The following is a 16,678-nucleotide window of genomic DNA, read 5'->3' on the forward strand; positions in this document are numbered from 1 at the left end:
CTAATAAGCTAACTACGTCCTTCAATTATGTGTGGGGCGTGCCAACTAGTTGACCAAGCTCGGCTAGGGAGTAAAATGTGTTGATGTCGCATTGGGTGTGCTGCTGACTTCTGCGTCTTGCGATTGTGGCCGAGGAAGGAACACATCTCGACCTTTGGGTTCTAAAGCCTGAAGACAAAGCTATTAGTTTTGCAAAGTTCACAAATCGTGTGCGCTGGGTTCAGTCACGATGATTATATTCGTGAAAATATAAGCACGTCGAACTGACACCAGATTATACGGACACAAATACTTGAAAGATATGTATGTCTTGGTGGTAAATGTGGTTCGGCTATCGAAATGCCGAACTCTGAAACTTACTTATGAGTATCCAATCATAAAACAACTCGACGTTCAATGTGCCGAGCCTAGCAATCTGTAACACCTCACTTCCTCGAGAAGGCTAATGAGATGACCTCTGCCAACAAGGATTCGAAAATCCTTCTCGACCAAGGCTTGGATAAATAACCAGTCTGCCTTGAAGCAGCGCTATCTATCCAAACTGAAGGTGCCCCTCAATCGACTAATTTTATAGCTCTAGTGCTGTCTAACCAAATTGAAGATGTCGTCGGTTGCCTTCACAATGTTGTTTATCCAAGCTGAAGATGCATTGGCTGGAGGAAATGGGAGAAGGATAAAATCTCAAAGGCTGTTGAGAAGTTTTGAGCAGGGCAATTTGTATGTTGAATTGGAAGGGCCTTGAATGATGCACTCCCTTCTCTATTTATAGTAGCAAACCCCTCATAGCCGAGCTAGAATTGTACTCCGGTTAGAATTCCTCATCCTAATCTAATTAGGTATCGGCTAATCCTAACTCCAATAGGACTTTGAACCAAGCTCTTTAACAAACCAAATTCATCTCCTAGGTCTTAGCCTTAAAGACTCCTTGTTACACTAGGTTTCGACTACCCCACTCTTATCTAAACCAATCCCCTTCATGATAGTATTCGCCCGATCCTCACTAGACGGCCCATGATAATTTTAGAAGATTACTAAGCCAAGAGCGGCTCTAAGCTTGGCCTAAAATAATATTTTGGGCCCAAACACATACATATTTCACCATTTGACACGTAATGTATCACTTTGTATTTCAGTTACATTGAAAAATCTCTCCTGTAATTAAGGGCCTGTTTGGTATCATATTTGAAATTTTTTATCATTTCTCAAAACATTTCTTAAGAACATTTCTTAAAAACAATTTTTTTTAAGACTTAAAAACTTGATTGGTTTGCAATTTAAAATTTTTAAATCTTATAACTTAAACTAGACAAAAAAATCTAAAAAAAATGGATCGCAAGAGAAGGAGAAAGTAGAGAGAGGTGGAAAGAAAGTAAGAGATGATTGAAAGAAAGAGAAAGAAGAGAGAGGAGAGGACGAGATAGAGAGGAAGAGAAGTGAGAGAAAGAACTGAGAGAATGAAAAAGCAGATTGGAAGAAAGATGAAAAAGGTTAAAAAAAAAGTGGGGAGAGAGAGAGAGATTTGTAGTGAAAGGGGAGGAGGGAAAGAAAAGAAATGAGTGAATTTAAAAATTCTAAAAACTCACTTTTTATGTTTTTAGAGAATTGACTATATTTTTTAGTTAGTTTTGAGTTCAGTTTTTTAAAATAGTTCTACTAAACAAGTTTTTAAGACCTAAAACTTAAAAATTGTTTTTGAATTTAAACAGTTAGATTCAAATAGAATACCAAACATATCCTAATGGTTGTCATGTTCTTAGTAGCAGTACCTATAGAAAAGTGTACTTGGCCAGAATGAATTACTGGTATTGAACGTCAACCTTTATACGGAAGTTTCCCTACAAACTAGCAGCTAATCCAGCTATCCCGATGTACAATAAAAGTAGGAAATAAAATAACAAATCGATTGCAAATATTGACATGCCGAATCTATTCTCTAAATAATTTGGATTCCGATTACATTTTAACACTTTTTCTCAAGTTGAAAAGTGAATGTCAAGAACACCCAACTTGCACAACATGGTCGGAAATTTTTCTTTGCCCAACGCCTTTGTAAACATAGTCGAAAACTGTTACGCTAGCTAACTGAAAGTCGAGGGTGCAGTAAGTGCTCATTTCTCCCTCCGTGTCCCAGAATGTTACACGTGATTGTGTAAGTGCTTGATATTAATATTGTGGTGAACGGAAACCTTAATGCAAGATTTGTAATAATTGTTGATATGGAATTAGAATTTGGGTGCCGAGGTTAGTGGCGTCCATATGATTTTATGTCACGAATGGGGAGTGCAAATGACTTTAAGAGCTTGAAGAAAAATAATTTTAGGATACATGTTGATTTTGATTTGAGGTGTATTCATAAAATAGTAGGTTTTTTTTTTTTAATTTTTTTTTTAATGCTATGAGGGCTAAAATTGTCATATCATATCAGGGTATATGAGTCATTTAATAATAAATTTGTATGCGTGGTGTATTCAACAATATGTGGGATGTTAGTAAAACCACCATTTTTAAAAGTATTCTTAATAAGCGTTTGGTAAATTTTAATGCAAGTGATATTATTCTATATAACAACAAAAATAGACATGATAGTGAGGGTGGTGGCAACGATAACGGTGGTGGCAGCAACGGTGGTCATGACAGGAACAATGGTGGGAATATGGCGGTGTTGCCAATAGTAGGGTGTGGTGGTTGGAGTGTAGAGGTAGCATTGTGGCGGTAGTAAAGATGATGATGAATAGTGGGCGTATAGTGATAGTGCCAATAGTGGTGTGTGGTGGTTAGGGTGTATAAGTAATGGTAATAAGGACATCTGTGACAATTATATAAGTGGTGACGGCAATGATGGTGGTGGCAAGAGCAGGAGACTAATCTTAATGCCACTAGTACTTCATGGAAGGACACTCTGAAGTCCTTGGAAAAAGCACTTAAAACAACCTAGGTGCACTTTTTGCCAAATATAATGTGAACCATTTTTGTTTATTAGAAAACATTTCTTTCCTCACAAAGCCCTTTTGGTCACCATGCTCGGTTCATTCTAGGGCTAACTACATTTACACCCTCAATGTTTGAGATGGTTTTCAAAACATCCCAATTCATTTATATTACACTTCTTAAGTTTCGAAATTGTCTTAGTTTATACGTTGAAATGAAACATAAGACATAAATTGATACAGTTTCAATATCTAATACAATATGAGAAAACTGAACAAAAACGACTCACCCCAAACTTGGACGGTATGAAATGTACTGTTAGCTTCATTTTTTAATTCCTTTGAAATATAGGGTATTAAAGAGTTTACGAAACGTTAAGAGGTCAGAATGTCGCATAAATAAGTTCAATGTAGTTTGTGATGGGGAACTAGAAGCCGATGAATATGTTCGAACCACGCCATGTTGATAATCCGGGATCTGGAACATGCAGTGGAGTCCGGAGATCAAGGTCGAGGATCGGTAACGCATGAACATTCGATGCTCGGATGCACGGATGCTCGAAGGATATCGCATGAACATCCAAAGATATCTACCCTGCAACTGTTGTATCTGCAACTTTTAATATGCTAGTCAGTCACTTGACCACTTAATGTGAAAAGAACACATGGGGGAAGAAATTCTCCGCCCTCTCTCTAACAGGTCAAACCAAGCTCTACATTCTTGCATTTTGTAGAACGCCCGATGTGAAGCCGGCATTTTCAGAAACGCATCTTGCCGGCCTGCTACAACGCTATTGATAGGGTAAAAGACTTCCATCTGCTTATCGCCATCGTAGCCATCGTAACAGTTTGTACGGGTGTAGCTTAAGACATCATTCACAAGTTCAAAGAACATGAGATAATAATAGAGAGCTTTTATTGCCCACGAGGACAAAAGTAATTGTTTACCCTTTGTCCCTAATTCAATCAAATCTTTCTATTCAGTTCCAACGGATAGAAGCAAAAGCGTCTGTTTCCGAGACCCTTTGTTTCTCCCTGCTCTGACAATCACAAGGAAAATGATTCAATAATTCGTACGACAGGCTAGCCAATGCACACTACTCTTACATGTACCAAATGAAAAATGGTAGAAGCAGCAGGCATACAAGAAGAGCAAACCCAACAATCCAAACCGGCGACGAACAGAAAAGAACAGCCTTCTCCGGTCGTTGGAGGAGTCAAACACAAACGCTCACCCGTAAATTTTTGTGTACCACGTGAGAAATTCTCCATCCACCTTGTGTCTGTATAGATTGTTCACGAATTAGGCTCTTGGATAATAACAGGCAAGCTTAACAAATCTCAGAGAAAGTAGTCTGGTGCAGGTTTCTTGGCAGGCGCCCCTCTTGATTCCTGCATTTTATCACCATCGTTTAGTGTAAAATACAAGGAAAGTGAGACAACAGGAAAAAAAAAAAAAAAAAAGACAGCAGATACATTCACGGTCCATGTCACTGAACTAAGTGTTATTCTTTCATAAATTTAACAAATCATACTTGATGCTAATTATTTCCACATAATCCAATTCATGGACTGCATTTCAACTCTTTCCAGATTTTATTCACAATGTCAAGTAGAATCCTTCGAACAACCAGTGCAATTTTAATTTTTTTTACTGGCTGCATTAACAAACATAACACCAAGTACAAGTGGACAACACGTACAAAGTTTCACGGTGCTGCTCAAAATAAAGTAAGTTTCTTATTTTTCAAAAAAAATCAAATTTTTGTACACACCTGTGGGGCAGCATCAAAAACACGAAACTGCTTGTTAAGATTTTCATCCAGCTCAAGAATTGCAGCTACATTACCACATCTGAAACAGACCACCATTGACGACTCAATATAAACCTTCAAACTCCGGAAAAAGGAGGAGAAACTTGATTGCAGACTGGTAACTTACCTGTAACAGTAATTTGGTGCTGACCAGACAGTTACTATCTGGTTATTAAACATCCATTTATACCCCTCCATTACCAACTGATGGGCACGACATATATAGTCAATGTTGTTTGCATGGTTAAATGAAGTAACAACACTGCCACCAAAGAGGAAGCCAGCACCACGCGGACTTATCCCCCAACCGTCCACGATATCTTCAGGATCTGACCATAGTAGGTCACACATGCCACCATCATGAGGTACTTCTTGCTTCCTATCAATTGTTCGTATCTGCCAAACAGAACATGTTGGTCGGTTAGCATACAAAGAAGAGACTAAAAACTAAATAAAACTAGTAACAATTCAAACTCATAAAGGATTCTCAAACCTGATCCAGAGCTGTAATGGCAGGAGAGAGACCACCATGTACGCTGAAAATCTTATTTTCAATGAGAGCTGACAGACTGCATGAAACCACCATAAAAATTCAAAATATGTAAAGGAGAAAAATATAATATGCCCGAGCCTTGGGCTCTATTGGAAGCAGTTTAAATGAAGACTAAACTAAACTGCCTAATGGCCTGTATTGAGGTACAAAAAGTTTACTTTGAAGATGTAGTACTTGCTTCTAAACAAAGGATGCATAGATAAACTGAAAAACCGAACACCTACTGAGTTGAGTGTGGCGCGATGGGTAGCGTGCCAAAAGAAAAGACACTGAGAAATATGGGAATCAAACAGCTGGAAAGAATTTGAGAAAATTAACGCATTAAATTATGAAATTTCTAGCAATTATTCGATATGGGAAATTTGTTAAAATGGTGTAGCGACAGTAACTGTTTTACGAGACTAAAATGGCAACATCCAGTTATAATGATCTCAATGTCCAATTTGGATGAAATTTAAAAATGAATTTTAATAACTTTTTCTCCTTTTCTATAGGTACATTTGAATCCCAAGATCTATCACAGTCCTGCACCACCCACCTGCTACCTCAACTAAGGCCTAGGGGATCCTTTCCAAAAGAAAGGAAGGGTAGTTTTGATAACTAATACAGGGTTTATTTCACAGATCATAATATCCTACGATCTCCTTCACAAGAAAATAAACTGTCATAAACCTTTATGAAACGAGGTTTCCACTACGAAATATTAATCTGTCCTAACCTTCAACAGAAAAATCTTATGTGATAAAAAAAGGGCAAACCTCAGATAATCGAATATATCTGTGCAATATCTCCAAACATTGACGGATCCATACTTTCGTAGACATTCATCGTAGAATCCATACACCTGTCTAGAAAGGATAACTCAGTAAATATTCTGAATGGGTAAGCACTAAACAGTAGGCACCAGTAAAAGAGACTTAACCTGTGTGATCTGACGACTCTCGTGGTTTCCTCTAATAAGAGTTATCCGATCTGGATATCTCACCTGAAGTAATTAATTTGGGTTAAAATAGTAAAAAAAAATATGAAATAAACTAATGAAACATAAGAATAAATGCACGACCTATAGTTATTGTCAAAATCTAGCATCACTATCAAAATGAATCACTATCAATTAGATATTCTTCTACAAATTCAGGTTGGAAATTTGTAGCCATAGGTAGGAAATTTGTAGCCATAACCTTATATGTACTAGCTTGCAGTTTACAGAAACCTTTACAACAGTTCAACCACCAAAGACTTGTGAGTGAAGTAAGATAAGGCATTAGAGCTCGTTTGGAAGTGCCTTTAAAATGGCTGAATGCGCTTCTGGTGAAAATGTTTTTGGAACCAATCCTTAGTAAAATGCAATTGAATCCTCGAAAAGCACATAAAGTGCTTCCTGCAAGAAGCACCAGTTATTTGCTTCCTGCACGAAACACTTTAAGTGCTTTTAGAACCCAAAAAGATTTTCGCTAGAAGTGCTTTCAGTTATTTTAAAGCACTTCCAAATGAGCCCTTAATGTAGTTGTATCATTGTGGAACAAGTTCTATCATCTATAAGAAACAATAGTGGCAGGCAAACAAAAAAAATAATAGTAAAATACCAAGTATTAAAGAAACTTAAACTTTTAATTAACCATTTAAAGACATTGCGTGCTCTTAAGACAAAAACAAACAAACTCTTAAAAACTTGACAGACTCCTTGTAATACTTGACAGTAACTTTCACACTAACAGTTTCACTTATTTAGCTATCTTTATTGAATCTTTTTATTTTCTGATTTTTGCACTGTTGCATCACTGTGTGGTTTTACATGGCAGGAGATCCATGACATGGAATTTAGTGTACTTTTTACAAGCACCAATCTACTGAAAACAAACAGATCCTACAATTTTAAAAGGGAATTGTTCTTAGCACTCCAATACTCTCATTTGGCACTCCAAACTTTCTATAATTAGAAAGAAAAATACACTTGTGAGGAGTGTAGAATGAAACTTTTTGGAGTGCTAGTAACAATTCCCTTTTAAAATTAGGGTTATGTTGTGAGGCAATAGAAACAACAATTGTCCTAGAAACTTTGAAGAATGTGTCGAAAACTCCCAAGAAATCAGGAAAAAGTAAAGAGAAGATAAGCCTATCACCTTCAGGGCAAGTAGGAGTAGAAATGTCTCAACAGAATAAAATCCTCTGTCAACAAAATCTCCAAGAAACAAGTAGTTGGTCTTCGGGCAATCACCTCCTACTTTGAAAAGCTCTTTCATGTCATAAAACTGCCCGTGGATGTCACCGCATATCTATTCATCAAAACACAAAGAACAATAACAATTAATTAGCCTGAACCCCGCAACGTTCAGGACTTGAAATTCATATTTTAAAGCACCATATATTCAATAAGAAGAAATAGTTCCACCAGCCCTATTTCCCTGCTAAGCCTTCTTATCACTACACCACCTCTGAGTAGTTCGTAACATCAAGTACTAAGCATGAATTATAGCGAAAATAGGGCTGATCGTCACTAAAGTAAATGGTAACTACTGATAATGCTATATTTCACTCCGGACCCCAAACCCGGGTCTACACGAAATTCTACAACCATTTGATTATCCAAGTAAAAATAGGAAACCACAATTGAAATATCATTCTAAAACCCTTATCTATTTCCTAGAATCCAATAGCAATTTAAGCTTTTTCCTTCATAAATTCAGGTAGCAAATGCACAAAAATTGAAAGTAAAGACAAACCCACTTGTCTGAATCGAATTAAACATCGAAAAACATAGCCAAATCAAATCCAATAACCAAAACAATCAACGAACCCCCAAATAAATATCATAGTACTACTTCGACGACTACCCAAAAACCCATTGAGCTCGCAATTACAGAGGGAGAGATATATATATATATATGTATATGTAGAGAGAGCGAGAGAGAGAGAGAGAGAGAGAGTACAGTGACAGGAGCATCGACTCTCTGAACGTTGCTCTCTTCGACGAGGATTTCCATGGCTTTGAGGCAGAGAGCCTTCACCTCCGACTCTTTGAGAGGCTCGCACTTCTTCAGCTGTTCTATTTGCCGGTCTAGGTCTGACATCTCTCCCTCCCCCTCCCTCTCTCTCAACTTTCTCTCTCTATCCTACCCCCTCTTCTCCCCTTCCTCAGCCCCACGCCGCCGCGCCTCCACCACCACCAATCCTCTCTCTCTCGAACAGTGAGATAGTGATTCGTGAATCTCTCTCTCTCTCTCTCTCTCTCTCTCTCTCTCTCTCTCGACTGTCCTTCACAACCTTCTCTATCACTCTCCCATTTCCTTTTTTCTGCGGGCTCCTCTCACTCTCAGCCCTCCAGATTTTTTTTTTTTTCAGTTTTGCCCACTTCCAACTTTATCGTTGCTAAAATGCCCCCGCCTCAATTTCAATTTTTAAAACAGATCACACGACAAGTCGTTCGACCCGAAAGTCACCAAGCGAATAAAAAACCTTGGAAGAAATAACCTGAACTTCTTCATCCTTGAGCTTGCGAGTTAGAGAGAGAAAGAAGAGAGAGAGAGGGTAGGGAGAGAAAATGGCATGGAGAGGGAAGCTATCTCAGAACTTGAAGGAGCTTAGGGTTTTGCTTTGCCAATCGTCCCCTTCAAGCGCATCCACCAGGTCCATTCAATCACTTTTTCTTTTTATTATTTTAATTAATTAATTAATATATTTTTTTTTTAATTTTATAGAAAGGGTAAATCTTTGTTTGAATTTGCAGAGCATTTGTGGAGAAGAATTACAAGGATCTGAAGAGTGCAAACCCCAAATTGCCCATCTTGATTCGTGAATGCAGAGGGATTGAGCCTCAGTTGTGGGCTAGATTTGGTATTCTTCCCCATCCTTCCTAATTTTTTATGGATTTTTATTTTTATTTCTACATTTTTCAGTGCTTTTTAGAATTTGAAATGCTTAATTTCATGATCGTCATTGGTTCAAGCTAGATATTAGCTCTCACTACATTTCCTTACGATTTATTATGTGTATCGTCGTTGGTTTAAGGTAGATATTAGCTCTCACTGCATTGCCTTATGATTTTATGAATAATTCTGGAATCCAACTTATGACAGCCGCTCGTTTGGTTGCTATTTTGATTCCGGTATTTTCAATGGTTCATAAGATGCTCTCTAATAAGCACGAAAGTATATGTATTGGAGTCTGCTCATTTTAGGGCCTTTTCGATAACATTTAGTTTTCGTTTTCGTTTTTAAGTAGAGATAGAGAAGGGAAAATAAGAGAATAGTGAGAACAGAGAAAATAAATCTGAGTAAGTAAGGAGAAAATGGATATGGGATAAGGAGAAAATGTTTTAAAGAGGATGATAATTTCAAAAAATTTAGTTTTAGTTTTATTGGGAACTGATCAACAAGAGGAACTTGAGATTTCTAAATCTCGGAACACTTCAACATGTTTGTATTCTAGACTTGCAATAATACCCTTTTATTATAACTAGAACTATGTTTCACTTCAAGATGTTTGTGAAAACTGCTAAGTAGCGGTCATGTGCTTGTTTTCTTCACCGGTATCATATATATGAACGAAAATGTGTATTTGAAGCTTTAGAAAGTTCTAATTATTTTGATAGTGGATAATGGATAACTATTGAAAATAAGTTAATTCCTAACTTAAAGTTCCAAGTATGTAAGGTTTACTCAAACGTTACTAAATAGATGTCGCCTCTGTTACTTTGATGCGCTGAGTTTCAGTCACTGTTATGACATTTGTCACCAAATTTATGTATCTTGTTTAAGTTGAAGATGCCACCAGAGGTCAGAAGAGAAAGAATTTAGGTTTCGGCACTTAGAAGAGCATGATTGCTAGCAATAGAAGATGTCTTTTTCAGGTGGCCAAACTATGATGGTTCTAGCCAGCCTCTAGCAATTGGTTCATAGGATTGTTTAGAGTTGGAGCTAAAACTTTTATTAATTTCCTTTTTCAATGGTCTGATATTTTTCATTCTTGATGTACTTTTATTCAACCTATGTGTGTTCTTTTATTGGTTCTTTAGTCGTGTGCTGTTAACTTGAATTTTGCACCATGTTGCTCCGTCAACTTAACCTTTGATTATTTGACAGACATGGGTGTTGAGAGGGGCGTTCGACTGGAAGGTTTGACAGAGCCACAGATCTCGAAAGCACTAGAGGAACTGGGTAAGGTGGGGGAGTCTCTAAAGGCCTGATAATCGACAGTGTGAAATGAAATAAATGTACATTCATGGGAAATTCTTTCCTATGATCGCCTGCCCTTTGTTTAGCTCAGGTGTTTCTTGTGTAAGATGATTCTTCGGGTTGATTACGCGCAGTACTGCACGTGTTGTAGTTTGAATAATTCATGTATTTTCCGTCTTCCATGAAGAACAAATCTTCTGGAAATTGAGTTCTTTGGTGCCTTTGCGTTTCCTTTTCGATTTTTCCGTCTATTGGCCTGGTTATCAAGATGCGAACAAAGCCAACGTTGTGAGTTGCAAAATCGCTTGCACCACCATCTATAGCGCCATCACCCCTGCAGCCATCTTCACCACCATCACCCTTGCCATCATTACTCCCCCACACAGCATTCATTGGTCCTCCCAACTGTTGCCACCACCTATACCCACCACAGCCATTGGCACCACCACTTTTGCCACCAACGCCAATCACTATTGCCGTCACAACCCTCAACCACCGCCGTTGGAACCACCATCCCCACCACAAATGCCACCATGCTAAAATGTATATAACAAAAAACAGTCTCCTTCCATTGAGGGGCACCTTGTGGGGCTCAATATATGATGGATTCGACGATCTGATCGATGAATTTTTCATCCCTTAGTTCTATCAAAATATCATTAAGACAATTTGTCATAATGGGAAAAAATAGACAAACATAGTTTTTTCTATAAACAATAAAATGACTACTTTCTAATTAAGAGGTCACATGATTACCGATTTTGATGATTTTTTTCCTAAAAGATCTATAAATTAAGATATGAATATTCAACAGTAGAAACATTGAAATTTATTGTACATTGAATGATCATCAACATAAGTGGATTGTTACAAAAATATTACAACCAACACAAATTTGTTAATTGTTATAAATAGGCGAAAGTGAGAGAGATAACTTTTGCTAGAGATAGAAGCGGAACAGGTGCAATGTAACACACAAATGATGTAGGTAAAGAAAGGAGGGGATAGTGGTATTATTGCTTTTCACTTTTGATCTGGTGTGTTATTTGATTGTACACTGATGCTCTTTATATTGAGCCTTTTACGTGCATAATTCTACAAGGCAATTTAAGGCATGTTAAAAAACCATGCTATATAAGTTGAAGATCATGTCATCCAACAATAGTAAATTTGACAACACCGCCATTTTAGTCCTTCTTACCTTTTAACTTTTGACTAAACTATGTAGTAGGGGTGGGCACGGTGCGGTTCGATGCGGTTCCACCCCTAAATTGGAACCGGAACCGAAATATATTAACGGTTCGATTCGGTGCGGTTCCACTTAAATTTATGACTAGAACATTACGGTTCGGTCTACACCGGTTTCGATTTGGTTCTTGCCGGTTTACGATTCCTAATAATAAATTATTTGAACACCAAATCATTATGCATTCAAATACATCTTCTAAAACTGATTACATAAAGTTGCATACAACACATCTTTTTTAATGCAAATGTCTTTGGTAGTGGCACTAAGTCAACAAAAAGAGACAACTAAAATACATATGCACTGGTCAATGAGTCAACAAACAAAAAAATGATGAAACAAATTGCAAGTTTTCAGACTTCCGTGAGCAAGCAAGAAGCAGCAGCTCCTGTACACAATTTTTCAACCTATTATACCATGACATGTGTGTGTGTATATATAATTTATTTATTCATTATTAATAAAACGGTTTGGTTCGGTTCGGCCGGTTCTTGGTCATTCGAAACCGGAACCGGAACCGGTTTGAACGGTTCGGTTTTTCACTCAAAGTTGACTTTTCCGGTCAACACGGTTTTTTTCGGTTTTTTTTCTTACGGTTCGATACGGTTTTGCGGTTTTGCGGTTTTTATGCCCACCCCTACTATGTAGGCATTCAAATCCACAGCTTTTACAACATTAATCCTTTCCCTTGATACCACACACTTTCAAAGTTTTTATCTCGCAACAAATATCTTGGATTAAAGGACCAAACGCATTTTTAAATTATAAAAGTTAAAATAAAATATTTGTCGTTTCCATTTTGCAAGGTAATTCTTCCAAGATTACTAAATAACTAATAATTATTTAAGCAACTTCACACTTATTTAATGGAACGCGTAATTAATTGTGATAATCTCGATTAGCAACGTAAACCATAGAGGATAATAGGACTTGGGCGGATAGACCGATGGAGAAGCCTTTGGGTACCACGACAATAACGACGCTGTACACGACACACAGCCACCAGCTAAACAAATTATAATTCCGACGTCGGGGTCGGACAAAGATTCCGCCCTCTCTCTCTCTCTCCCTCTCCCTCTCCCTCTCCCTCTCCCCTTTGTTGTTGGTTGGTTGTGCCGCCGTACGGCGTCGTCTCCTTCCGTTAAAGTTAAGCCTTTTCCATTAATCAAATCAAATTTAATCAAACTGTCTCCATTCTCGTCTCTATCCCGATACGACCCCGTTTCGATCTCCCCATTCTCCACGACCCTCAGTCGTAATCCCTAATTCAGGTAATTACGATCGCCTCTATTTTAATCCTGTTTCTCCCATATATATAGATATATGCTCTGTATCCAAATTTTCTTCCTTTCGTTTTGACAATTTCGATTAGGTTTTAACATTTTAGGGTCCATCAGCATTTTTTTGTTTTGGTGAATTATGGGTTATGTGGGATCGTTTAGGTTTGTGCATGTTGTTTAATTAGTTTTTATTTGTTTAAATTTTTTATTTAGCATGGATTTTATCTGGCCATGAGTTGCTTTGATTTAATATTTACTTGAATTGGTTCAAATTGTTTTACTTAGCTTGAATTATGGAGTTTTCTTTAATCCAAAGGAGCTCGATTTGCATCTTTTACTTTTGTTGCTCTCGGTTGAGCGCTATCGATTGAGAAGAATTGGTGGAACACTGTTTCGTGTAGTCCAATTAACTTACTTAGAATTAGGCAGATTAAGAGCTTAGTTATGGCCGGTGTCCCTGCATTGGGGAGTAAACGAGACAAGCAGGATTTTTTGTTTTTTTTTTTTTTTTTTTGCGAGCTGATGCAATGTTCTGTTTAGCTGTATTTCTTGAATTTATCCGAGTTATATGAGCTAGTGGGTGTAAGCTTGTGGGTCCTGTATATGGCGTTGGATATTTGTGATCGTATTATGGTAGAAAGTGGAGTTGTTACTTTTTTGGAAGTGGGAAGTGCTCATGATGTATATTAATGTTTTTGGTTCATCGTGGATTTAGAGGTTTTTAGATTCGGTAAGATTGGACTAAATATATAGAGATGTTGAGATCTTATAAGTGGAAGTTTACGCTCCAAAAGATGGTGGTGTAACCGCTCTCAGCTGGATATCAATTCCCTGAGAAGTTTCTTGGTTTGCAGTCGGTCAACACAGCACTTTTATTGTAACAAAAAGTACTGGTAGTTTGGGCCGAATTTATAGCTAGGTGACAATGCTTTGGTATGGATAGGTTTAAATTAACTGGAAATTAGCTGCAGGATTATTGTTTCTTAAGTGCTTATCAACCAAACAAGTACTGCTCATGCTATGTTACTCTTACCAAACAAATCCTTTGTCTTTTCAGCTTACCGTCAAAGATATGGTGGGTTGATGAAGTTCTTGGGGAAAAATAAAAATTGTGCTAACCAGAAAGATAAAATATCCTTACGTGATGCTATTCTAGATATAATCTGCTGCCTGTGGTTAACCTTGTATTATACTTGTCATTTGATTATTTTGAGCCTATACAAGGCCCAAAGATATGTAAAGATATTGTGTTCATTTGTACAAAAGCAATCCCTGAGTATGTTATTGATGAATTAGTGTGCCCTTTTTATTTCAGCACAATGGCATCTTCTTCGGACTCATGGATGAAGGAATATAATGAAGCAACAAAACTTGCTGATGATATCAACGGTATGATATCTGAATGGAGTACATTGCCCGCAGGTCCAGACACTCAGCGTCATGTCTCTGCTATACGGCGGAAGAATACAATATTGGGGACTAGACTTGATAGCTTACAGTCCCTTTTGTCAAAACTCCCTGAAAAACAGCATATGTAAGTCATTATAGACTCATAGTTGACTTGTTTTAATGCATGCGTCAACTGCCATTGGAGCTAAATATAGGAACTGAACAATGTTGTATGCTCTTCTTTCATTTCCTGCTTCTATTGGTCAATGCTGCATGTGAAGGGGTTTATGCCCAACTTATGAATTCTTTGAGTTAGTATTTCATGCTATCACCGTTTGTGATAAAAGCTCATGAAACTTTTGATCAAACATTGTTATTGTAAGATAGTCCTTTATAATGTTAAAGTGACTTCTGGCTATCATTATATGACATTCTTTTATGCTGCCAATTTTGAAACTCAGAACAGAGAAAGAGATGAACCGTCGGAAGGATATGATAGGAAATTTAAGGTTGAAAGTTAAGCAGATGGCTTCAACATTGACGTCCAACACTGCCAACCGAGATAACTTGCTGGGATCAGAAATAAATAAAGCTGATGCCATGGGAAGAACAGTTGGCCTAGACAACTACGGCCTTGTTGGTTTGCAACGACAAATTATGAAAGGCAAGAGATCCTTATTCGGATTTAACTATTTTGTTGTCCTGTAATCTTTGCACATGATTGACTTTCACAATATTGATCTTTACATGGTATTCCTATGAAGCAGAGCAAGATGAGGGGCTCGAGAAATTGGAGGAGACTGTAGTAAGCACAAAACATATTGCATTGGCAGTCAATGAAGAACTTGACCTACACACTAGACTTATTGTATGTCCTTGCACTCTAATACTTGTGTCTTTGAATCTTCCATCTAAAAAGTAATTACTTATTTATCTAAAATGTATTTGTACTCTCAGTATAACTTATGTCTTTCCGGCCCATTGTGCAGGATGACTTGGATGATCATGTGGAAGTTACAGACTCCCGGTTACGGGTAATCATCTAACTCATGTATTTTAAATTATTGTGAACCCTTGTTTAGCAAATGAATATTGCACAACTCTTTCTTCCCTCCTGTCTGAATTCCCGGAAAGAAAGAAAATCAACAGCAAAAAAAAAAAAAAAGAAAAAAAAGAGACGTGTGTACCATGACACAACAGAACTGTCCCTGGTGGAAATTTTTGACCATCTTGTCGTTCATAAATGCATTTTGATTAGTGTGGGCTGTCGTTAATTCTTTGCTTGGTATTTCTAAGAAAAAATTATTATTGAAAGTAAGGCTGACAGGAGAAACAGTAGATGCTGTCGAGTGAAGAAAATTATGTTACTTCAAAGATATTAGGAATTGATAGGGAGATTGAAGGAAACAAAAGTAATGGGATTTAAGTGATAAATCTTTTAATTCTACTTTTTTTTTTTTTCCCTCATGTTTTTGGCTGCCAGTGGTTCATGTTTTTACATAACTTTAAAGTGAGGGTTTTGGCTGAGATCGTGAGGAAGAACTTAAGATTTTGGATAACTCTTAGGTTTAAATCTTAGCAATAAAAATTATTTATTGGGAAAGCTAGATTCTGTGCTAGGAACAGGAGCTCGTAACCTGAAATAACTTTAGCACTAGGATATGTCCTTAACTTGTATCGACAAGGGTATACATGAGCCCAATATACTAGATCAATGGATTTTATCAGCCAAAAATCCATTGTGCACTCAAGTTTGCGACTCCTTATTGTGAAAAAAAAAAAAGAAAAAAGAAAAGAAGGTTTGCAGACGAATTAGAATCATTTAAATTAGATTCCAGATATGATTTGAAGTTTGCTGACGAAGCTTATAGAGCATGTTATAGTCTCTGTGGGGTATTGCGATTCCTTACTGTTGCTGAAGTTGATTGTTTTGATCTTTGTTTTGTTTCCTTAAGAATTGCAATGTTTTATTGGGAGCAAATATTAATCAAATACTATTTTGTCTACCCGTTAATGCCAAAACAGCGGGTGCAGAAAAACTTGGCAGTTTTGAACAAGCGCACAAAGGGTGGTTGCTCCTGCATGTGCATGCTTTTATCTGTCGTCGGGATAGTGGTTCTGATTGCCGTGATATTTTTGTTGATCAAATACTTGTAATAGTACCAACTATAAGTCTACACCGAGTATGAAGATCTCCTGTTTGTGTGTTTTGATGTTGTTGCCGTGATATTTTTGTAACGATCGATTGTTTATAAATGTTTTGTGTGTTTTCTTGCTTGGAAGCATGTTTTTCAA

The 16,678-nt window shown here is 37.3% G+C and overlaps 3 protein-coding genes across 4 annotated transcripts; 2 read left to right on the top strand and 1 right to left on the bottom strand.

Annotated features, from left to right (window-relative positions):
- The first annotated feature begins 1,389 nt into the window (after window positions 1-1,389).
- LOC137742590 (NADH dehydrogenase [ubiquinone] 1 alpha subcomplex subunit 2-like) lies at window positions 1,390-10,665 on the top strand. The gene is made up of 4 exons (XM_068482499.1): window positions 1,390-1,404; window positions 8,797-8,921; window positions 9,022-9,128; window positions 10,376-10,665. The coding sequence occupies exons 2-4, from the start codon at window positions 8,836-8,838 to the stop codon at window positions 10,477-10,479; spliced, it is 297 nt and encodes a 98-aa protein (XP_068338600.1). The 5' UTR covers window positions 1,390-1,404; window positions 8,797-8,835; the 3' UTR covers window positions 10,480-10,665.
- LOC137742098 (serine/threonine-protein phosphatase PP-X isozyme 2) lies at window positions 3,827-8,483 on the bottom strand. The gene is made up of 8 exons (XM_068481845.1): window positions 8,225-8,483; window positions 7,418-7,570; window positions 6,217-6,279; window positions 6,053-6,138; window positions 5,235-5,310; window positions 4,869-5,137; window positions 4,703-4,781; window positions 3,827-4,319 (listed from the first exon to the last, which is right to left on the bottom strand). The coding sequence occupies exons 1-8, from the start codon at window positions 8,363-8,365 to the stop codon at window positions 4,269-4,271; spliced, it is 918 nt and encodes a 305-aa protein (XP_068337946.1). The 5' UTR covers window positions 8,366-8,483; the 3' UTR covers window positions 3,827-4,268.
- A 1,956-nt stretch (window positions 10,666-12,621) lies between the features above and the next one.
- LOC137742516 (syntaxin-52-like) lies at window positions 12,622-16,678 on the top strand. 2 transcript variants are annotated; one of them, XM_068482404.1, is made up of 6 exons: window positions 12,622-12,985; window positions 14,310-14,528; window positions 14,845-15,047; window positions 15,151-15,251; window positions 15,373-15,417; window positions 16,409-16,678. In XM_068482404.1, exons 2-6 carry the CDS (start codon window positions 14,314-14,316, stop codon window positions 16,538-16,540), a joined length of 696 nt encoding a protein of 231 aa, XP_068338505.1. In that variant the 5' UTR covers window positions 12,622-12,985; window positions 14,310-14,313; the 3' UTR covers window positions 16,541-16,678. The 2 variants fall into 2 exon arrangements, with proteins under 2 accessions (XP_068338505.1, XP_068338504.1); XM_068482403.1 differs by lacking the exon at window positions 12,622-12,985 and adding an exon at window positions 13,035-13,156.

This window comes from Pyrus communis, chromosome 8 (genome assembly GCF_963583255.1).
Source record: "Pyrus communis chromosome 8, drPyrComm1.1, whole genome shotgun sequence".
NCBI lineage: Eukaryota > Viridiplantae > Streptophyta > Magnoliopsida > Rosales > Rosaceae > Pyrus > Pyrus communis.

Excerpts from the sequence above, each read along its gene's own strand:
- LOC137742098 (XM_068481845.1), bottom strand. The coding sequence starts at position 8,365 with ATGTCAGACCTAGACCGGCAAATAGAACAGCTGAAGAAGTGCGAGCCT. Across the intron at positions 7,571-8,224 it reads GAGTCGATGCTCCTGTCACT|ATATGCGGTGACATCCACGG; the intron begins GTACTCTCTCTC and ends TTTGATGAATAG. Across the intron at positions 4,782-4,868 it reads GCACCAAATTACTGTTACAG|ATGTGGTAATGTAGCTGCAA; the intron begins GTAAGTTACCAG and ends GGTCTGTTTCAG.
- LOC137742516 (XM_068482403.1), top strand. The coding sequence starts at position 13,134 with ATGGGTTATGTGGGATCGTTTAG. Across the intron at positions 15,048-15,150 it reads GCAACGACAAATTATGAAAG|AGCAAGATGAGGGGCTCGAG; the intron begins GCAAGAGATCCT and ends CCTATGAAGCAG. Across the intron at positions 15,252-15,372 it reads ACCTACACACTAGACTTATT|GATGACTTGGATGATCATGT; the intron begins GTATGTCCTTGC and ends CCCATTGTGCAG.
- LOC137742590 (XM_068482499.1), top strand. The coding sequence starts at position 8,836 with ATGGCATGGAGAGGGAAGCTATCTCAGAACTTGAAGGAGCTTAGGGTT. Across the intron at positions 8,922-9,021 it reads CCTTCAAGCGCATCCACCAG|AGCATTTGTGGAGAAGAATT; the intron begins GTCCATTCAATC and ends TTGAATTTGCAG. Across the intron at positions 9,129-10,375 it reads TCAGTTGTGGGCTAGATTTG|ACATGGGTGTTGAGAGGGGC; the intron begins GTATTCTTCCCC and ends ATTATTTGACAG.